Below are 23,307 nucleotides of genomic sequence, written 5' to 3' on the forward strand. Positions count from 1 at the left end.
TCTTCTTCCTAAGCCTGAAGCATACACACAAACTTGACTTTAGCAAAGGCCTGATTTTTTCCCATTTATTAATCATCACCATGTAGTTGCTTTAGAGGTCAGAATACCATGTTTCTGTGACAGCACTTTTGTGAGTCTTTCCACTCAGTTGTGAAAATCAAGTATTCCCTTTGTGTAGGATATTTGATCTCATCCTCATGAAATAAACAGTGTTACACCCGCTCTGCAGGTGTGGTAGCTGCAACACAAAGGGTTGAAGCAGGAGAACAGGCCAGGCCTGTCTCTTTCAGAACACCACACTCTTGCTACCACATCATACTGCTTTTACTTAGAGGAAGACTCAGCTCTTTCCTTCACTGAAATTTTTTCCTAAACATCTATATGTAAGTGATTTGTCTACACAAACTTCCTCTTAGTTTCCCATTAGCAGATTCTCCGGAAGCACAGCGCAGCAGTGAAGAGCCCAGACTCTGGAGGAAGACTGTGTTTGAGTGTCAGTTCTCTACTAGTCCCCCGGTAAGGTGATCTCTACGAGATCATCTTACTGACCTTGGAGGACGAGATTAGGACCATGCCTACAGCATCATGGATTCTTTGGCAGAAAGTGTCACTAAGCCTAAAAATTAAATCCGGTTGTTTTCGTTCTCTGCCCTTGTAGGTTCGGGATGATGTGTACCACAGTATACTGACCAATAACCTCCCTAACCTTCTGGAATATGGCAACATCACCGCCCTGACAAATTTATGGTATACTGGGCAAATTACTAATTTTGAGTATTTGACGCACTTGAACAAACATGCCGGCCGATCCTTCAATGACCTCATGCAGTATCCGGTGTTCCCCTTCATACTGGCCGACTACATTAGCGAGACCCTGGACCTCAGTGATCCGTCCGTCTACAGGTAAGAACAACTTCATCCCCTTTTGGCTTTGTCGACACGCTGGGTTTATTTTGTTAAAGTCTTTATCATGAATATTTTCTGTCATGCACAAAATGAATGAAAATGGAATGAACTGCCATTTGTCCATCACCCCACCTCAGCAGTTACGAAGATGTTTGCCAAACTTACATCATTTTTTTCTTTTTATTTAAGACAAATGACAGATACCTTGTTATGTCATTCCTGTGTTCTTCAGTACATAGCTCCTAGGAAAAAGATAGAATATTTTCTTTTTTTTTATTTTTTTAATCCCCATTTGAGGATATATTTATTGATTTTAGTTAGAGAGGAGCAGGGGGAGAAAGAGAAACATCAGGTGATTGCCTCCTGTACATGCCCCAACCGGGTATCGAACCTGCAACCTAGGTGTGTGCCCTGACCAAGGATCGAACCCACAAGCTTTTGGTGTACGGGATGACTTTCCAACTAACTGAGCCACTTGGCCGAGGCTAGAATATTTTCTTACATAACTTCATTGCCATTGTGATATCTAAGAAAATTAACATGGTATCATCTAATATCCAGTTTATTTTCAGATGTGCCAGGATGATACCAAAGATGGCTTTTGTAGCTGGTTTACTTGAGTCGGGCCCATTGTCACCTTTGGCTGCTGTGTCTCTAAAGCAAATATCTGAAAAAAAAAAGACAAACATCTAGAACAGCCTCCCTAGTTTAATATATTTGTCAATCTATAAAAAAGCAAACGGCACATTATCTTTTAGACATTTTTATACACTGCTGATGGACATTTAAATTATATACTACTGGTATAATTGGATACAATTTTTATGAAAAGCAATTTGATAATACAACCAAAGATCTGTTCAAATGTGCACACTCTGTTTTAGCAATTGAACTTCTAGGACTTCTTCTTAGGGAGTCCTAAAGGTTAAGGCCATGTGCTCTACCAGAAAGGCTCCCACCGGAAGTCAGTATCGTGAAGCAGGAAGTCTGTCTGTCCGGTTTGTAGCCAGGCACGGCATCTGGCACTGCAACCACAGATGGAGCCATCAGGACACGCCTCCCATCGAGTTTCACAGTAAACTGGTCAATGTTGCAGCAGTTACAAGTTACACCATAGAAATGTGTATTATAGGTAGGGAGAGCTGTTCTTCTTTAAAAAGTGAATGTGCATACACGGGTAAGCAGGAAAACATCTGGAAGGGTGTGCACCAAAATGTTGTACCTGTGGGTAATGGCAGTGTGGCTGCTTTTTGGTTTATTCTATTTTCTCATCAGTAATTTCTGATTTTCAACCACAACAATAAGTATCACTTGTGTTTTTTAAAAAACATATTTATGCATTTTAGAAAAAATTGCATGCTGGCATCTTAAACACTGTTTCTCCTATTTTGAGATGTGAATTGTGTTTATTCTGTAAAGCTGTTTTAACTTTTTAACTGAGTTTTTAAGATTAGAAAAGTCTCAAAAGCAAAATTATTATATTTACTATCACTAATTGCAAATCCCTAGGAAATAATGACAAAAAAATAAGATATAACCACATCTGGCTAAACAGACCTGGCTTGACTTTCTGAAAGGTGGGCAGATCTCGGTGTTGCTGAAGTTACACTGCCAGACATTGAAACTGCAGTGTCCCCTCCCAGTGCCAGACCAGAGGCTCCTCAGCCTGGGAGCTGCCCTTCCTCGGGGATCCGCTCCTTTTTTACAAGTGAGGACTCCTCCCCGAGCTCTGGTGGCTCCCCAGTGTGATGCGCACAGCAGCACAGACGTGTGCACATGTGCCACCCATGGCATCACCTGTGACCTGTGAATCAGACAGCAAAACATTTATTTCAGTGCTCACACTCCAGATCCCAGCTTGGCCAGTTTAAGATGTGTCTGTAGTTTCTTCAGTTTCTACGTAACTACGTAACTTCTCATGGTCATTTTCCTGTCCCAGCTGCCCTCAGGCCTCACTGCCTAACTGGGCATAGAGTCTGGGAAATGGGGACAGGAGCCGGGGCTTGGTAGGACGTGGCTGCCACGCGCAGCACCCATCATGGTTCTGGATGAAGAGGACAAAGCCGGGAGAAGAGGGATAGCAGTGCGGTTCTTGCTGTGGTTATTCGTAAGTCAGTAGTTCCTAGTACCTGCGTGGATCTGTTTAGAAAATGCCGCCCTAACAGGTTATGAAATCTTAGTTTTGAATGGTGACTGTCAGTTGCAAAGCAACATGTGTGAGCACTAAGCTAAGGAAGGGCCAAGTATTCTGTTGACCACTGGTCTGTCTGAATGACGCACACATCCAGGCAGCTTAACCCTGACAGCATTTCCCATCATGTCTCCCTTTGCAGAACTCTCTCCAAGCCCATAGCTGTGCAGTATAAAGAAAAGGAAGATCGTTACGTGGACACATATAAGGTAGGTTCAGTTTTTCCTCTTTTTTTTAAAGATTTTATTTATTTATTTTGAGAGAGGGAAGGGAGGGAGAAAGAGAGAGAGAGAGAAACATCAATGTGCGGTTGCTGGGGGTCATGGCCTGCAACTCAGGCATGTGCCCTGACTGGGAATCAGACCTGCAACACTTTGGTTCGCAGCCTGCGCTCAATCCACTGAGCTATGCCAGCCAGGTAGTTTTTTTTCTTTTTTGATAAATGAAAACTGGAGCTTTGTTTTGTAGACTTGTGTTTATCAATTTTAAATTTATAGTGTTGATTTTGTTTTTCACTTCCTGTGCTTTAATTGACAGACAACTGGAAATCTTTACATGATTTTGAATATTACTGTGTCTCAATTCTCTGAAGACATTTTGCCCAGAAAAAGAAGTACACTTGTAGTGGCATAAATTGGAAGCTAGTGATCCATTGTGATACTGAAATACATAAATAACTATACTCCTTATAAAAATCACAGATTTCCAGGGACACATGGTCCCCGAGTGTTATTTCTGTAACACTATCAGTATACTTATGATGCACCATAATCCCTTATTATTCATAGTTGGTCAATTATGCATTGCTTTATTAGCAGAAATTTACCAGATTTTAAAATTTAAAAATAGAAAGGAATGACCTATTCCTGTGAAATTAAAATTAATGAAATTCTGTTTGAAGTTCAAGTAAACTCATTAGTAACGTGTTGCATTCTTCACAACAGTATCCAGTTAGAAACAGCTGAAGCAGTTTTCTCACATTCACCACTTTATCATGTCAGGATTTAGAAAGTTCTCTCCAAGCACCTTATAACTGCCCCTGCTTCCTGCTGCTCTGCAGGGAAAATGGGGCGGTGCTGTGGGGGTCACGGAGATGTGACTCCAGAAAAATCACTGTCGCACGACTTTGCTATCAGAGCCAGGCAGGCGCTGTGGGAGATGAGAATAGTGACAGATATTAAACATGTAGTTGGGCCTCCCACTTCGTGACGGGAAGATAGGAGTCGTGAAGAGTCTCTGTATTATTTATCTCTGTGTAACTACCCTGCCAAACAGCCGCAAGATGTTACAGCCAGAAATCCAGTCGTGATACAGATTTTCCATTTCTGTTGCATCTCTCTGCTAGAGAAGCTCTGCCCTGCAGAACAGAGCATCACCTCTGAGTCCTGCTGTTAGGGCGCAGGCATCCCTGGCAACGGGAGCTGCTTGATCAGCTGAGACAGGAGGAGACCTTAGCTGGGGCCAGAGCTGGGAGTGGGGCAGGTGCAACCTGGAAGATGCCTCCCGGTGGCAGGCCTCCGTGGGGCACCCAGGCAGACACCCGGACGGTCAAGGTGGCTGAGGGGACAGCAGCCACAGAGAACGGGGTCACAGGACTGGTAGGGAAGGATGGGGTAAAGCCAAGGAGGGAGGCTTTTCCAGCATTGTCTGGAGCTCACCGGCTGAATTCTCTGGGTTCCCTGTGTCTGTCAGTACTTGGAGGAGGAGTACCGCAAAGGGGCCAGGGAGGACGACCCGCTGCCGCCCGTGCAGCCCTACCACTACGGCTCCCACTACTCCAACAGCGGCACGGTGCTGCACTTCCTGGTCCGGATGCCGCCCTTCACCAGGATGTTCCTGGCCTATCAAGGTGAGGCTGTGTCCCAACTGCTGAGAGCAAATGTGGCTGCCTTCCCGAGGAGGCCTCAGACCAATCAAACCACAGGAAAAAGAAGTCTGCTTAAGACAAAATTCTCTTCAAAACACCTGCAGTGGGCCAAATCAGCTTGCTAATGTCTCAAATTTTAGCTTCAAATTAAACATGTCTAAATTCATAAAATACAGTTCACTTTTAAAAAGTGAGATGTAATTCACATACCGTAAAATTTACTCCTTTAAAAGTGTAAGCAATTCACATTTTAAAGATGTTCAACTTAGTAATTATTTCAGATCAGTTATCTTTGAACCCTAAAGGGAAATACATTATTGTGATTTATTATAATGACTCCTAAATAAATGATAGGAGCGCCACACTGCCACCTTCACCATAGTAACTTGCCAGTAATAGTCCTCTACCTCTGAGTTCTGAGTGGCAGCCTGCGGGCCTGAAGATAGATGGTTAGAGCGAGGTGAGTTGATTTGTGTGCAAACAGGGACACTCTCTCCTGTCAGTTCTAGTGAGAACCGTGGTGTTAGGTCAGTAGTTGTTTTTCCTGCACCCACAGTCCTTTGTAGAACAATCATTATCCGTTCATTTACGTCTTTATATATTTTTCCTCATGTGCAACCTCTTGGAGGAAGAAATCTTTTTGTGGTCTATAAAAAGGGCTTTCTTATGTTTGTCCCTCTGTAGGTACACAGAACAAATGTTCCACCGGACAGCTGTTTAAATATTTGCAGAGTATTGCCCTGACCCCTTTCTCCTGCTCGGTCTTGTTTGTCCTGGGCTAATTATCCTTAGTTAACTTGACATCAGGCCGAGAGGCTCCTGTGTGCAAGGTCTTATCCCGCTGCTGCCAGGGACTCAAAAATGAACAGGACGGCTCTGTACTTAGTAAAGGGTCTTCAAGCCCAAGTTTAAGCCATCCTTTTCAGCTCTGGTTTTCAAACTTGTCACTCTTCCAATTGTCTTTCTGGACATGCTTTGATCTGTGAATGCCTTTATTAAAAAGCGGCAGTCAGAATAGAGAAAGAATTCTTTGGATGTGGTTTGAGAGCTGTCCAGTGTGTAACGGAACCATTGTGCTTGTCTTGTCCCATCCCAGAGTTCCCTGCATCCACGCCGGATGCTGGGACTCCACTACACACCCCTACCCGCACCCCCCCCCCGCCCCGCCCAAGAATTGTTTCAAAGTTGTCTGCAATCCATTTAGACTGATAACTTTTTTTCCTAAGTGAGTTAGCAAGTATTTCTTCAAGTGGCCCACCCTGCTTTCTGAGGAGAAGGAAGTATTTGTAAACCTTTTAAGTAGTGGCCAGGCAGGGCCCACGGGCTAGATAAGAAAGTAATAAAAGTGTTAGGGACTGTGCTCAGAGAGCGGCTTCGGCGTGGGGAAGAAATTAGCACATCGTCTCAACAAAATTTGCTGGCTTGATGCTGAGAGTCATCCACGACAGTTTCCAAATGAAAAAATGTGCTCAAATTTCAGCAAGTGCAGGGGAGTTTTAGATGGAACTACATGGGTCCGAAGGAGCATCCACACTGCTGTTTCCAGGGGCCGCCTTTGGTGCATTTCATGCCCCAGGCCTGCCCTGGGGCTAGACAGCCTGATAGCTGTGGACAGAGAGAGGAGAGCCAAAACTCAGCTCTGGATGATTCACAAAATCTCACAGCAGAAAATCTGCACCAGGAAGCCTTAGCAAAGGAGGGAGTTAGAACATCTGAAAGCAGTGTCTCTCGCCCCCACCCCCAAAAAAAAAGAAAAAAGGAAAAGTGGTGTGAACAATTCGGGGTAAAAGAATAGTTTTGCTTCCTGATGGGGAAAAAGCTATTTTATCCACTCGAACTTTAATTTTACTTCCTTATTATTTCATTCATTCAATAAATAGGTATTGAATCCCTAGTATGTGCTAGGTGTAGATAACACCCCAGATCCCTGCTTTTATGGAACTTTTATCCTACTTGAGTAGAGAGTCATCAATTAAACAAATGATATAAATTAATCTAGTTTTATGTATTATGAAAACAATATATATCTTAAATAATATAATATAATATGGTCTCAAATTTTGTATAGAAATACTTATTTCCAAGAATAAATAAGTAACCTTTTTTAAACTATGGATAAAGAAAATGAACATCATTTGGACCTTTCTGAAGTAGCAAAAATAAATTGTGACAGGCTTCACATGGAATCAGGTGTTTGTGTCTTAATTATTATTTGTATTTCTTCGTAGATCAAAGCTTTGACATTCCAGACAGAACCTTTCATTCCATGAATACCACCTGGCGCCTCTCATCCTTCGAATCCATGACCGATGTGAAGGAGCTCATCCCAGAGTTCTTCTACCTCCCCGAGTTCTTAGTCAACCGAGAAGGTGTGACAATGAATCACCTCTGGCATATTTTTCTGAGCATTTGTACTTATGTTATAATTTTCTAAAAATAAAAACAGCTTTTCTGAGTCTTAAAAGTTAAGTCCATAAAAAAGAAAAATACCTTTATTAAGTATATAATTTTATTTCCAAGCGAGCTTGAGGGTTTTAAATATTTTCTAGAACCAAATATATCTGAAAAACTATAACTTTGAACTACTAAAAGTATTTGTAAACATATATTTTAATCTTGTTATAGAAATTGCTTTGTTTTTTCTGATTATAAAGGTTACAGCATGCTCATTTTTTAAAAAAGTCATGAATTTATTGTAAACACAATGTAAATTAACCAAAATCTCAGTGAATTTGGTGGGGAGTGATTGAGTTATAAATAAAACACTGTAACCAAAAACATCTAATAATGAAAAGGAATCCTAGAGGACAAAACCAAATTTTGTGTGATGCCAGTGACCGACAGTCTTGGCCTACCTTGCCTGCTCTTTAGCAGAAGATCAGTTAACCTTGTGAGAGTTATTTTGGGTTGTTTTCTACATTGCTTAATTTCATATTTTTATGTGACCTTTAGGAATATATGAAATTGAGAATTATATCTTTAGAGAAGTTAGTGTCGGGCAAATTACCGTAGAATTTCATTCTAAACTTGCTGGCCTGTCTGGAGTTGTTTGGAGAATCATTAATCTCCATCCCAAGTCGCTGGGGTGTGTTTCCTGGTGTTGCCCACGTGACAGATGCCCCAGTGAAACCGGCACCTGCAGTTCCGGGCCCTGCCTGGTGGCTGTCACTTTGGGGCTGCTGCTTAAACCTACCGCCTGTCCTCTCAGCCTGTCGTTTCTCGTGTTTCAGTTCCAGTTTCTATCGCTGCATGACAAATGGCCCCAACACTTAGTGGCTCAAAACAATACATCGATCACAGTCTTTACCATTCCGAAACTCAGGAACGGCTCGGCCAGGTGGTTTTCTGGTTTGGCCCAGGGTCTCTCAGGCAGTTGCATTCAGATTGGCAGGAGCTGAAACAGCCAGGGGAACAGAGCAGCAGGAAGCGGGCAGGCGGGCAGGCGTCTCTCTCTTCATGGAGGGCCCCTGCTCTTCCATGTGGTCTCCGCGTGGACGTGCACGCGCTTCCTCACAGCAGAGCAGCCTCCAGTACCCTGCCCCTGGCAACTCGGGGGCCGAAGGCGAGTTCCTAAGAGAGGTGAGCGGAAGCTGCATGGCCTTTTCCAAGCTAGCTGTAGCGGTCACGCAACGCCCTTCCCTGCGCTCAGTTTGCTGAGGCTGTCACAGTGCCTGCCCACATTCAGGAGGAGGAGCGTGGCCCACCTGATGGAAGTGTAGAAGGTTCTGGAGAGCATGCAAGACAGAGAGTGTTGTTATTGCCGTTTTTGGACAACACAGTTTGCTGTAATGGACATCATGTCCCCCCACCAGCATCCCTATAGAGCCTGTCATTGTGCCTCCAGTCATTTCTGGGGGAAGAGTGTCCACCTCTGTGCTGTGTCCCCAGAACACCTGAACGTTAAGGATGACGTGAGTTCACAGAGACGCCCTGCTGCTCAGCCCCCAGATGCTCATTCGCTGGCGTCAAACCAGTAAACCCTGCTGCGTCTCTGGAGGCACCCACATAGAGCTTGGGGTGCTGAGCCATCTGTCCTGGAGCGCCCTGCCTACCACTGTCCGCAGGATGACCCCCCCACTGTGTTCATTTTATATACTCTGTGGTTTGTATTTCACGTCACATCCTTTCAAAGTACCGCCAAAACTGAGGACGATCCTTCTACTTCTTTTACCAGATCAACACGTAGGCAGGCAGCAACTTAATTTGATATGAAGAGCAATCCCCCTTTAAGAGGCCCTTTTTCATTTTTTTCCTGTCATGGTGTTCAGATCTTCTGTTCATGAAAGGAAGCACAGAACATATTTCTGTTCGAAGGCACCATTTCTTTTAGGACACCTCTTTAAAATCGTTTCTGAGACTTTTGTTTATACCAGGTGACTGATGAGACAATTACGGTAGATAACTGCTCCTTAATGTCACAGAAGAATCTGTTATTTGGTGTGTTGGGTAATTTGTTGTCCGTCCATATGATGCTTGGTAGTAATGAAGTCAGAGCAGACCTGTGGGCTTTCCGTCAAGTTCACAGACTAAGATACTCATTCTAGGAATATGTATGCTTTGCTTAGCTTGGTTTTTTAACTACAAAATGCTAATGCTTACTAAATATAAGTAGTCTTAAATTTATCGTTAGCACCACTAATTCAGAAATGCTTATACAAGTCTTGGTTTATTTTTAATCAAGCTGACAGTTAAATAGATACTGAAGCACTTACTGCATTTGGAGATTTGATTCGTGGATATTGGAATCAGTGGGCGGTGATTTTCTGCTTTTTCTTTGCTGTGATAAAAAGTGACAAGGACAAAACGGAAAGATCTGCAGGTTGATTAGAACAGCACTGAGCCATGCGGTTGCAGTGAGGCGAGTGGATGAGCCACGGGGTGGCTGTCCTCCTTGCTGCCCCTCCTCCTGCTTCTAGCATTCAGCAGCTATTTCTGTGAACTCCCAAGGCCTGCTTGGTGGGCCACACGAGGCATGCTTTGGGGAAGATAAACAGTAATATCAGTCTTGTTTTTTAGGTTTTGATTTTGGTGTGCGTCAGAACGGTGAACGGGTGAATCACGTCAACCTCCCGCCGTGGGCACGCAACGACCCTCGCCTTTTTATCCTCATCCACCGGCAGGCCCTGGAGTCTGAGCACGTGTCCCAGAACATCTGCCAGTGGATTGACTTGGTGTTCGGGTACAAGCAAAAAGGGAAGGCTTCCGTTCAGGCCATCAATGTCTTTCATCCTGCCGTAAGCAACTCTTTTAAAGTCATCCACATTTATGTAAGGTAGAACCTGAATGTTTAAAGGTCAGCTGGTTTCACAGAAGTTATCAAAGAGAATTGGCAATGACATGAAACTGTTACCCAAGGTTTTCTAGGTTTTATATTTCCCCTCCATAAAAATAACCACAATACTATCCGTCGGGGTTTCCCAGGACCGTCCCGAGGTTGGATGAGGAGTTAAGGACTCACTCAGCACATAGTCAGACTTAACAACTAAGGTTATTACAGTGGCATGGGCAAACTTCCAAGACCCTCCTCCAGGGAATCACAAGAACACACCTCCTCCTCTGCAGATGGTGACAATGCATGTGATGTCCTACCAGGGACACTCAGCGACTCAACGCCCAGGGTTCTGACCGGGGGCTGCTCATTCGGCCCCTCTCTCACATCTACTGAACTTCTGGGCTCCCAGAAGGAAATCAGGTGTTCGGCACCACCCACACTGTGGGTGCAGACCATTTCTGCGCAGGGAGCCACCCTGTTAGTTAGAGGTGGTGGGAGCTCTTCTGAGACCCGTGTTCCCACACCCAGCCAGGGCCAGCCTTGCGAGCAGGTCCCCTCCACAGAGAGCCACTCAGGCCTGTCACGGGAGCTCCTGTGGACACGCTGTCCTGTGGGCACACTCTGTCTTAATGTGGCGTCCTTTTTACTGACTGCAGAACCAGGATCTGTGCCTCGTTAGGAAAACGTGCAGGATACAGACTGCAAAGGGAAGAAATCCAAAAACCAGCATTGATAGGGCCATCCAGAGATAAACACCAGAACCACCCTCTAGACTTTTTCTGTGTCATTCCAGTCATATACCGTTAACACTGCTCACTGTCCCCAAGTATGGCTAGACGGTAATTTGTTTAACCAATCACCCATTGCTGGGTGTGTAGTTAGTATTTGTTTGCTCCTAAAATTTGTACTCCTGAGGTTCTTCTGTGCGTCTTTGTTTCCTTAAGATAAGTTGCTAGAAGGAGCGCTGGTACACTTGCACCTAGCCTTCTCGAGGTTTTTAGATAAGCTACCAAAAATGTGCATATTCAGGAAACATTTATTTTGCCCTGGGGAGGAAAAGCAGGGAAAGCGGGAGTGGAATCCAGATGAGGCCTCTCAAAGGAGATTCTTCAAGGAGTGAGGGGTCAAAGGACTAATTAAAAGGAGAAAGCTATTTCCTGGTGTTGCCTCATGGCTACTCAAAGACAGCAGGTACAACAGATAAACCATTAATCCACTGCCTTGACATTCAGCTTCTTTATTTACCTGACTTTGAAATTGGGCTGTGGAATCAGGTTGGACTTGTACTTCCCCTTCGGGTGTGATTTTCTGTGTAGATTCATCAGTGTTTCCAGCAAACGCAGCCGAAATGCACGCCTAGAACCTCCAGTGATGCTCTGAGTCTGGGCCTGCTTATACCAGGAGAGCATTCCTGAAGAGTAGTTTCGAAATAAAAATCTCTGTAGTCCATTTGGCTCAATGCTTATTTGAAGTGCCTCTAAGGTAATAGAAAATTAAAGCCTAAGAGAACTAAGGTGTGGAAGAGAGGACAAGACAGGTTTCCGATGACTGTAATAGAAGGCAAACACCGTGACAAACGGTTCTGGAAAGGGGGAATCACACAGGTTGACTGACGAATACTAGTTTTAGAAATACGAGTAGAATAAAATAAAGGCAAGGCTTCGGGTGTAATTTTTGAACTTCATATTTGATCTAAAATGTAATTTTAAGGACAATTAGGAATTCTGACATTAACCTCCGACCACTCGGTGTCTCTAACCCTGCCCCGTCTTTTCAGTCATTCTCAAGTTAACAGTATCTGCATGCTGAAATACACCACACAATTTCAGTCGTCCTAGAATTTTTCCCACTGATTCTTTGGGGATTTAGAACTTTAAAGGGAACAGTTTATGCCATTGCTCTAGGAAGTTTATGAAATTCAGTTCAAGGAGCAAAACTGTGCAGCGAGCACACGCCCAGCCTCTGAGTCCAGCATGGACTCCACACTCTCCCTTCGTGACCCTGACACTCTGTGTGTGACCTCGGGCAAGCAGCTAGTGTCCCTATGCACCTAAACAGGCAAGGTAGCAGAACGAGGACCATAACACCAACCCACAAATATGGATCAAGTACAGATATATGGTAATTTAAAACAAATGTAGGGTTGCCTTTTGACATCGGTTCATCACGCACTGATCTATGGATTCCCGTAGGAACTGACACCACAGAACGTAAAGAAGCACTATTGTAAAATAAAGAGAGAGGAGTTCTGTCTCAAGGATGGCTCCGACCGTCCTTTGCTCTTTGCACTCAGTGCGGTCAAGCAGCTGTGAAGAGCCACCCTGCTCCGATGGGCATTTGTAACAAGGGGTTGGCTAGGAGTGGTGTCGGGAGGGGGCAGTGCTGAGGACTCTTTACCTTCTGAAGGATCTGTGAGATTGTATTTTGGTACTTGCAGAAGTAGGATACCAGATATGTACAGGAAATTTGCCATGGCTGATGGCAGTGCTGAACGGTGAATTGTGCAAGCGGGTTTGCACAGACCCTGAGACGGACCTGTCCCAGCTGCTGACGGCGGCTTTGGAAGTAAAGAAGTCTGTGCCCACAGCTGGGGCACGGACACCTTCCCACTAAAGAGCCTGGGACCTCCTCTCTGCTCTCTCAGTTCACTCACAGTTTTCATTAGAACCCAAAGAGCACTCTCTTGAACTTGCCAATATTGTATGTTAATTTCATTTTCTCCTTTCCCTATATATCGCTTTGGACAATGACTTTTTCTATAATTTAGCGTTAGAAGTCTCATGCTATTCTCTGATATTAAAGTAAAACTCACAATTTTATAAACATACCTGATCAGCACCAATCAATCAAGATACAGTATTTTTGGCCCTGGCTGGTGTGACCCAGTGGATTGAGCACTGGCCTGTGAGCCTACAGGTTGCCAGTTCAATTCCCGGTCAGGGCACATGCCTGGGTTGTGGGACAGGTTCCCCGCTGAGGGCGTGCAACCAACTGATGCTTCTCTTGCACATTGATGTTTATCTTCTTCTCTTTCTCCCTCCCTTCCCCTCTCTCTGAAAATAAAATTTTTTAATCTTTTTTTAAAAAGATACAGTATTTTTGCCCATCCCTTCAGAAACATCAGTTTCTAATCTCAGTAAGTCCATTAATGATTATGAACCTGTCAAAAGCATTTCCATCTGAAACAGAAGAGCTGACCCTGACCTAGAGAACAGTGCTCCGTGTGGCTTCCTCTTTGGTGCCGGTCTTGCTTTTTACAAACCTCTGATTCCCTTCCCCTTTACCTTTCAGACGTATTTTGGAATGGACGTCTCTGCAGTTGAAGACCCGGTGCAGAGACGAGCTCTGGAAACCATGATCAAAACCTACGGCCAGACCCCTCGTCAGCTCTTCCAGTCGGCTCACCTGAGCAGACCTGGGTCCAAGCTCAACATCGAAGGAGAGCTTCCTGTGGCCGTGGGGCTGTTAGTGCAGTTCGCTTTCAGGGAAACCCGAGAACAAGTCAAGGAAATTACCTATCCGGTACGTCATGTGGATTGCAGCCAAATTCGGCAGAAACTGATTCCCCTGCCGAGAAGCGAGGCCCTGGCGCAGGCCCTAGGGGTCCCACATGAACAGCATGGTCCCAACCTGGAGGTGTCCGTGCCAGCCAGCGAGCACACGTACCTGCAGTTACCAGCGGTGTTCTGTGTGTAGCAAATGCTGGTTTAGTGATCTGAAGAGAGTGCTTGGGGGAGGCCAGGTCACAAAGGGACCTCTGAGGGTCACTACCAGGGAAAGCCTCATAAGGCAGGGACAGGAAACTGCAAAGAGAGGAGAGGCACCATCCAGGACTGGAGACTGTTTGTTTGCACGTGGGTGTGCCGGTGCCCACATGTGGGGCAGGGTCATGGCGACCACCTCCCACCAAAGGTCCTGGCTACAGGTGTGAAGGTTTGGGTTTCCGATGAACAGGTACATCACCTATTCCTTGGCCTCCCCAGATGGCAATGATAAAAAGTATTGCCTCTTAAAGTAGGAAGTAGGTATAACTTTTACTTTGGAATAGAAAAATAAAGAAAGAAATCCTTAATAGTCAAATTAATTCAACTGAATTCTTCATTACAAAAGTAGCATAAGATGGGAGGCATATCTCAAACTCTGATATGTGACCCATTTTAAGAGAAAACGGTCTTCACAGACCTTGTTTTGACAATTGTTTTGTTAATACTACTTTAATACACCAAATGTAGAACACAAATAGAACACTAATGGAAATTCTTTATGCTCAGATAGATCTAGTTTGCAAGTTAAATGCAAACAAAATTACACAACCAATAAAATTCAAATTTAAAATATCAATATGATAGACAATGCTGTTTTGCTAAAACCAGATCCCCACTTTTAATCACTTCTCTCCCACTACCCACAAGTAAATTGGGCCCTTCTGGTGCTGATTCCCAGGTGGGTAGGTTTGTGTACATTCTAGGATGCTGTGGGTCTCTCCAACAAACTCTCCTGCAAGGCTAGGAGTTTCTCCTGCCACCACAACCCCCACAGGTTTTTTCAGTCAGAAGTTGGAGGCTTTATTTCCCTGCATTGGAGCCCTGGGTTGGGCCATCTGTTTTGCTCCCTAGTTGTTCCTCCTGGTTTATCCACCTGCAAATGTGGGACCACCTGGTCTGCCAGCCACCGCCTTGCCTGCCCCATTCCTCCAGCTGCTGCCTGGCCGCCAGTCCTCTCCAGCTGGCTGCCCATACTACCAGTCTGGATGAATTATTTCTTCTTTAACTCCTTGGTTGTCAGACTTTCACACAGTTCGATTTTCTGGCATTTCTGGTTGTTTTTTTTTTTTGTTTTTAAATTTGTTGTCCTTTTGGTTGTGAGAGGAGACAAGAGTGTATCTACCTACACCTCCATCTTGGTCGAAGTTCAAGAGCTATATTTTCTGTTTTGTGTTTGTCAATTTAACTCGGAAGAATTTGAAGGCTTACAAGTTATTTTAATCATTGTCATTGCCAAGGTTATTCTTTTAAACTAGAATCTATGACTTTTAACATGGCAAAGTAATTTAATGGTATATCTCTAAAAAGTAGCAAATGCCATTTAATTCACTAGTATACTTCTTGCTCATTGTGTGAAGTAGAAAGGCCCTAAGCCAGGGAGGTCAAACTCATTTTCACTGGGGGCCACATCAGCCTCACAGTTGCCTTCAAAGGGCCAAAATAATTTTAGGAGCGTATAAATGTAACTACGCCTCAACTGTTAAGGAGTTGAAATTACATTCAGCCCTTTAAAGGGAACCGCAAGGCTGATGTGGCCCCCGGTGAAAATGAGTTTGACGCCCCTGGCTTAGGGCCTTCTGTCTGCAGGAACCCGCCCTTCTGTCTGCTAAGTGTGCGGGAAGCAGAAAGTATACAGTAATCCTTGCCTATGATGGGCTTTCCCTCCGGTTGCTTTCTCATACTTTATTTAGAATTTAAATTAGAAGTAATTCTATATTTACTGCCTTTAAAAAAACACGTTTTTTATTTTGGTTTTAGAGTCCTTTGTCATGGATAAGAGGCTTGAAGTGGGGGGAGTACGTGGGCTCCCCGAGCGCCGCCATGCCTGTGGTCTGCTTCAGCCAGCCCCACGGAGAGAGGCTTGCTTCCCTCCAGGCTCTGCCCACCAGAGCCATCTGCGGTTTGTCCCGAAATTTCTGCCTCCTGATGACCTACAGCAAAGAACAAGGTAAACTAGAACAATGAAAATCACTCTGGTATCTGTCATGAGATCTGAGTCTTTCCAGATCACCTCTGCTGCTATTTTGGGGTTGTTTTTTTCCTAAGCTTTCTGAGTCTTTGGCGAAAGCTGCTCAAATCTGTGGTTATTTGTGGTCAGTACAATTTAGGAATTAAAACATACTACATGAAACAAATGGGAGTTAACTGCAGTGCCGTTGGAAGGGGTTGGAAGGGGATAGGAGTAGATGGTTCTGCTCACAAGATGAAAACGCCACTAGTGGCTACTTGGGTGGAAACGTTCACTTTGAGGCCCTTGAACCCCAGAGCAGACAGACTCATCTGACCAGCAGACCCGGGCCTGGAGGTTCAGTCACTGGAGTCACACCGAACAAAGCAAGGCCGTCACGAGCACCGTGGAGGAGGGCTTAAAAGCACTCGGGCCTGGAAAGCGCTCCTTCCTCCCCCTCTAGGTGCTGACACTGAAAGCCACATGCTCTCACGTTCTGGACACCAGAGGCTCTCTCCATGTTCCTAAGTGTCACCGAGTTCCCTGGAAACCTGGGCATTCCCACTCAAGTCATCCCTCAGCCCGTCCCAATTAACCACTTCCCTAAGTGCAGCAGAGCGCTCCCTAGTCTCGAGGTGCGGGCTTTGGGCCCTGCAGTGAATGATAGGGGACACTTGTCTGTCTGTTCACATCAGGTCCATGCAGGTTTGCCTGGACGCCCGTGTGCGGCCTGGGTTGGATGCCTCTTAAGCAATCACATTAGCATTGTGTATACACCATGCTCCTCGGGGTCCCTACGGCCTCCCACTGCACATAGCCCTGCAACCTGGGGGTGCTGGGACCCTTGCTGGACACCCATCACGTGAAGGACGTGTTTAAGACTGGCAGGGCCCAGGTCTTTCAAACTCACTCTTAATTCTGTAGTAAAATGAGTGGCCGCCTTTATAGTTGTGAGAGCTGAGAGAGGCTGCATGCCACTACATCCATGTGACATGAATTAGTAGGATAGGGTAAATCTGTGTAATTGTAACTATTTTGAGACCAGTGGTATATTCTCACTAGTATGTTGCAATTAGCTGTGCAGTGTGTTGCAAGTAATTTACCACTGATAATACTTATAAAGTACTAAGATGTGTGAACAATTTACCTTTAAAAAATTAGAGTGCATTAAAGTCCACCTCTGTTGAGCAGGAGAGGACAGGTTGATGTTACCACTAAGCATGATGGGACTTAAATATGTCAAATATAATTGTCAGCCTATCTTATTTGCTTCAGCCACAGCCTTTAGCATGCCCTTGTTAACAGCTACGTTCATTTGGACTGCACTGTTTCCTTGCCGAACGTACTCGGGGTTTGCCAGAATCGACGTGTGTCAGGGAAGTGGACTAGGGAGGGCCTAACTTTGCTAGTCGATGCTGTGTAACCTTGAGAAAAGCCACCTCCTGGCTTTTGATCTATAAAAGGAAATAACAAAAGGATGTTACCCCACAGGGTACTTCACTGTGAGGATTAAGTAAGATAGTGTGGGGAGTGATTAGCACTGGCCAGGCTCATTCTAAGTGCTCAGTAAATGTCCGTGGAACTGTGAACACCTGGGGCCAGAGTCTAGGCACATGCCTTGCTGCACCCACACCCCCAGTCCACGCAGGTGTTCGCTCCTGCACCCAGCAGTCCACATGGGCATTCCCCAGAAGCCTTGGGCAAAGCAGGTGGAAGGTGAGTCATGTTAGCAGCTGCAAAGTGTTGAGCACTGTCTTTTCAATTGGCTATGTAGGTTTGCTTAGTTATACATGCATGGTCAATGTAACAACTAAACTGGGACGGTTGGAGTGATAGGCCAGTTACTTGGAAACTGACTGTGCCTCAGAATTGCCTCAGCTGCTTTTTTTGAAAATATGTTAGTTTGGATCCCATTTGAGACACACTGCGTCAGAATCTCTGGGGCTTGGGTCCCAGTCTGTGCATGCTGGAAAAGCAGTTGTCTTGCAAACTCCTATTTACGATCCACTGTTCTAACAGACAAAGGAGAAGTGTATTTTTCATTTAAAAAAAAAGATGGTGCATCTTGTATTACTGGAATGAGAAACTGGGAACAGTTATTAAATACACTTGGTCCATCGAGCACCTACCACTTATCAAACATTCTGGCAGAATTGGAGAGGTCCTAAGACCTGTGGAAAATGTGGTTCCTTTCCCAGAAGCTTATGTTTAGAGGAGCTTTTATTTCATATTTCCCAGTTCCTTTATTGCAAAACTGATGTCAACATCTGGTATACTTAACAAAATGAAGTATATCTGAATTGCATTTTCAATGTGCTATTGGTTCACTTAAGAAATATTTGTTTTATTCCTTTACATGCTGGGCACTGGGGTAAAAGCAGCACATTCTCTCTCCTTAAGGAGGGTAAAGCATCCCAAGTGTTCAGCAGTCCTAGCATTTATGCTGCCAGAGCTACGTTCAGCATTCCAACAAAGCATGGATTAGGAATAGTACTGAAAGGGGACACCGAAATGTCCAAATCTTTATCTCAAAAGGACATAAAACTAAATTGTTAAAAAAAAAAAAAGGCAAGGAGGAGAAAAGAGCAGAAGCTCGTTAGCAGAAGGGCTGAGTGTGGTCCTGGGGTTGGCAGGGCTGTCGTCCCTTCTCAGGGCTGAGTCTCTGCTATAGGGGTCATCTAGGGGGCATCCAGGGAGTTACTCATACGGCATCTGGTTCACACTTCTTTTCAAAAATAAACTGCTGCAGAACATAAAGAGTGTAAGCTTGACTATTATTGTCTTTTATAAAAGTGTCTCAACACGAACGAAAAAGAATCCCATCAGCATTAAAGGAATAAAGCGCACATAAACTGGCCCGCCTTAGGGTGTAAGACTGCCTTTGCGCTGGAGCGCTCCTGTGTGCAGCCTCACCCTGTGGCTGCGGACCACCGGGTCCCACTGGCAGCGGTGGTCTGACGCGCCGTCTCCTCCTCTCCAGGCGTGAGAAGCATGAACAGCACAGACATCCAGTGGTCGGCCATCCTGAGCTGGGGGTACGCGGACAACATTTTAAGGTTGAAGAGTAAGCAGAGCGAGCCTCCAATAAACTTTATACAAAGCTCACAACAGTATCAGGTAAACTTCTTTATGCAGCGCTTTGTAACAATAATTAAATACAATGCTTTAATGAGGAGTCAGACTGATAGCCACCAGCCAGTCTTTCGGATTCAGCGATGAGTCCCATCGAGAAGCTGGTGGTGCTGGACGTGCGCCTTGTTTACCAACATCCCAACCCCGCCACTCAGCCCGTGTCCCCAGACGGGTCTTCCACCCTGTAGCTCCTTGAGACCTTGTAATAATCTTAGCTGTCAGCTGATGGCACAGGGTTGAACAAAGTCAGCATTGCGTTCCTCTCAGTGTCCGCCTGCCATGTGCCCTTGTCACCCTCTGTACCTGGTTTTCCCGAAGACGGACCGGGCAGGAGGCATCACTATGCCATGGACAGCACGGGCTCTAACGAAAGCCCTGTGATCCAAGTTCATGTCCAGCTTCGTTATTTACTGTGTCACCCCGGAAAGCCACTTCCCCTCCCAAACCGGAGCTGCTTTCCTCCTCTTTAAAAACAGGATGATGTGCTCCCACTACCGGCTCATAAAGCTGTTGTAAGGATGTTTCCAACATTTGTGAAAAGTTACTTTGTAAACTATAAGACTATGTAATATGTGTGTGTATATATACATTACTGCCACAACTTCCTAAATTGTATGTGGAGCCTTCTTTCTTTGTGTTTCCACAACGTCCTCTTACCCTTCTTGGATTTCCATTGCCTCCACCTGCTGCCTGTTCCTGGGGCCTGACCGTTATCCCCGTTCCCTGAGCACTTTGAGATGGAGTGAACAACCTGGGGAGGAGTTTTTGGCTGTGAAAGAAGGGAGAGCAGTGACTTTTATACTTGACCCTTAATATACTGGAAAAAAAATGTCATGTTAGCCTTTTGTTATGTGTCTTACCAGTCAACAAAAGTAACAGTAAAGGACAGCAAAAAACAAGCTTATTAGAAATTTTGATAAGAATTTAAGCATTGCAAAATCATTTCTATTGTGTAAAGTTTGCCACACCAACATCATTAAAGATGAAAGAATATTCACGTAAGTCCTTTTAGCAAAACAGGATGGTCCAGATTGTTTTAGGAAGATACTATGTAATAAAAGTATTTCAGTCAAGTACCATATTTTGCCACGTATAATGCGTACTTATTTGCCCACATTTTTGAGGGAAAAGTAAGGATGCACATGATACATGGGTATAATGGTTACACACCATGGGTATAGTAATGGTATAATAATCCTGTGTATAATGCACAAAAAATGTGGGTGTGCATTATACATGGCAAAATACGGTAACTGGACAAGAATACTGTATTTCATTTTTGTCCTTAGAAATATATTGTTGACTCATTAGTTCTTGAGAAAAATCATCCGTGATATTACATGGAGACTCACACTGACCAACTTCTCCATCACAGGTGCTAGAGTCCTGCCATCTCTTTGTCGTAGTCTTCTGACTGATTTCATAACTGTGGCCATCTTCTTCTTTAAATGTTTTTCTCTTTTCTGTTATTGGTAAAAAATGGAAAATTCTGTATTTCTGAATGTGTTCAATGAAAGCTAAAAGCAGACTTCAGAACTGGTGTCTCCAATCTCCTTTTATGCTTTCTTGAAAAGAAAACAACATTCTTTGTACACTGCATTAAGGAACCCAATAAGACAATTCCACATATGACATTATCCTTCTGGGAGACCCATCACTCTTCCATTTTCTTCCATTTTGCTTTGTTTGTTTGTTGTTTTTTAGCAAAGCTAGGAATAATTGATGAGCAGAGATTAAATAATTCCTAGAATGATGAAATAGCAAAATGTTTCAAGATAGAGGAAAAATGATTAAAATCTTATAATGTAACTTAGGTTTATAAAAGATTTGAGTAGACCCATATGGTAATTGCAAGACAAAATGAGTTTTATTCTATATATAACTAAGTACATGTTCTCTTTATTCTCCAAAAGTCCTCTAAGAACGAATAAAAATTATGAAATTCAGCCGTCACAATCAGTTATGACTATTGAAGAAAGAAATGCAAAGATGGGATTGGGTCCAATGAACTGGGACGATTATATGGTTCAGAAGGGCCACGATCAAAGCAAGCCAGTGTTTAAGGGAGCAGACACTTGAACACATGTGTGGGTCTCAGGGAAGACTCCAGCAAAAGGCAGTTTGAAATCCTAAGAGGCAACAAGGGTTCTGAGGAACATGGGGGTGAGGTGGGTCGGACTCCCTCTGGGAAATCAGGGGAGGACACGGGGACAGTCTGAGGCTCAAAGGAGGGGAGAGGATGCCGTCTGAGGCTGATGACCTCCATCCTCTTAGTGACGTGTGGGATGTGGCCAGCGGGGGGAGAGGGGACGTGGGGGACGTGTCACCTGGGATGATGTCTCCAGGGTCAGAACCGAAGGGTTTATAACCCCAAAGAGTAACCCCAGATTTTTGTCTCCACGTTAATCTTTCCTCCTCCTGTTCAACAATCTTTAGAACTGCTAGAAGCAATACCTCTGTGTGTATGTCCCGTTTCCCCACCAAAAACAGAAAAAAAATAGAAATAAAAGTAAAAAACGAGCAAGTACTGAAACACATCACGCACACTCAACCTTAGATCTAGTCCATCCTGGATCATTTTGTTTAAGGGTCTGAGGGACACACGGCTGTGTGTGAGTGTGTGAGTGTGTGTGTGTGTGCACGCAGAAAACTGTTAAGTCGTATATGATGCATGGCAATACGTTTGAATTTGGAAACAGTTACAGGACACTCTGCTTTTCTGTCTTTGCACCATTCTAATCATTTCAAGGAAAACGTTAACCTCAAATTCTGCGATCACGTATTTTTTAAATAGTTGTCAGAAAAGTAGTGTTTCTGATGCTTTGTAAACATGCTGGTCTTTGATTTGTCCTTTTCCAAAGGTGACCAGCTGTGCCTGGGTGCCTGACAGTTGCCAGCTGTTCACTGGGAGCAGGTGCGGCGTCATCACGGCCTACGCCAACAGGCTGACCAGCGGCACGGTAACCGGCCTGGGCGGTGGGGGCACTGGGGGCTGTGTGTTGGGGGGGGCTCGAGGAAACCTTCATGCAGGATGACTCATTTTATATAAGGTCAACTCAACATTTTTGTACTTTAATCTTTTATAGTTTAATCTTTTCTTCACGTAAGCTCTTAAAATGTAAAACGTCACATACCTAACTCTTCAGTGTTAGGCTTAGTAAGATCACAACAAGTGTTGACAGCAACTGTGAGGGTCTTATTTTTTGCTGTCACAGACATTTTCCTGAGTTATGATTTGTTTTATACTTAGGCTTTTCCACATCCTGGTGCTTGGTTGCCCGTATTCTCGGTGTCAACTTGAATGCTTAGGCATAAACCTCAGGATTCTGTAGCGTTTAAAGCTTAGAACCCTTAATGGTCAACATCGCTATACCCTCTGGGTGAATTAAATGACAGCAAAATGCACATAGCCCGTCTTGATTTCTACCACATACTGCAATAAATTTTTCAGCCATTTACTGAAGCTCCAGGACTTGAGTTAAATTCTAAAACAGACTAGTGAAGAAAAAAGACACATCGCAGTTTACTGTTGTTCCTTTCTCCAATTGACTGTTCGTGGTGCCATTGAGGATACGTGGCAAGCTTGGGGTGATAACTCAGTAATAATCTTCTGATTTAGAACTTTCTGTGTGCCTTCTTCCCATTACAGTTTTCCCCACTGCATTATTATGTTTTACCCGGTGAAACCTGCATTCCTAGTGTAGGGTGACACCAGGTTCCTCTACACAGGTGGCAAGCACAAGGCCTGCGGGCCGAACCCGGCCCTCCACCTTGTTTCTGCCCAGCGGCTGCACTGACCTCCTTGCCCCTAGTTAAGGAGTAGCTACATTTACACAGCCCTGAAATTACATTCGGCCCTTTGAAGGCAACCGCAAGGCTGATGTGGCCCCCGGTGAAATGAGTTTGATACCCCTTAACTCTTCTGTCCAAGTCTGTTCCCCTTCGAACCCTTGTTAAGGTTCTTTGCCATGATCCTTGGAGTGTTAACATGACCATAATACTGTTTCTGTCGCATAGCCTAAGGAGCCATTAAAATGTTTCAAGAAGGGGAGAGAACAAGATTCCTGTTCCACCCATAGAAATTACTTTCTGATCGACCAGGGAATCAGTCATCTAGTAACCGAAATCTCACCGTCATTTTAAAGCACAAAATCTATAAAATTATCAACCACCACCACGAGGGCCCTATGTTGTGTTCACCCCATAAGTGGTGTTCATGGCCAGGGA

At 44.5% G+C, this 23,307-nt stretch overlaps 1 protein-coding gene across 5 annotated transcripts in view; it reads left to right on the top strand.

The window, feature by feature from the left end:
• The window catches only part of LYST (lysosomal trafficking regulator), a 163,201-nt gene that overhangs the window by 129,686 nt on the left and 10,208 nt on the right, over window positions 1-23,307 (top strand). For all 5 annotated transcript variants that reach the window (XM_045817016.1, XM_045817008.1, XM_045817029.1 and 2 more), the window contains 9 exons: window positions 659-903; window positions 3,240-3,306; window positions 4,790-4,946; window positions 7,193-7,333; window positions 9,981-10,198; window positions 13,528-13,758; window positions 15,759-15,948; window positions 18,929-19,065; window positions 21,942-22,040. In XM_045817016.1, the coding sequence (XP_045672972.1) occupies window positions 659-903; window positions 3,240-3,306; window positions 4,790-4,946; window positions 7,193-7,333; window positions 9,981-10,198; window positions 13,528-13,758; window positions 15,759-15,948; window positions 18,929-19,065; window positions 21,942-22,040 (1,485 nt within the window). The remainder of the gene's footprint in view (window positions 1-658; window positions 904-3,239; window positions 3,307-4,789; window positions 4,947-7,192; window positions 7,334-9,980; window positions 10,199-13,527; window positions 13,759-15,758; window positions 15,949-18,928; window positions 19,066-21,941; window positions 22,041-23,307) is intronic.

This window comes from Phyllostomus hastatus, unplaced genomic scaffold (genome assembly GCF_019186645.2).
Source record: "Phyllostomus hastatus isolate PE091 unplaced genomic scaffold, TTU_PhHast_1.1 phas_contig_148, whole genome shotgun sequence".
NCBI classification, from domain to species: domain Eukaryota; kingdom Metazoa; phylum Chordata; class Mammalia; order Chiroptera; family Phyllostomidae; genus Phyllostomus; species Phyllostomus hastatus.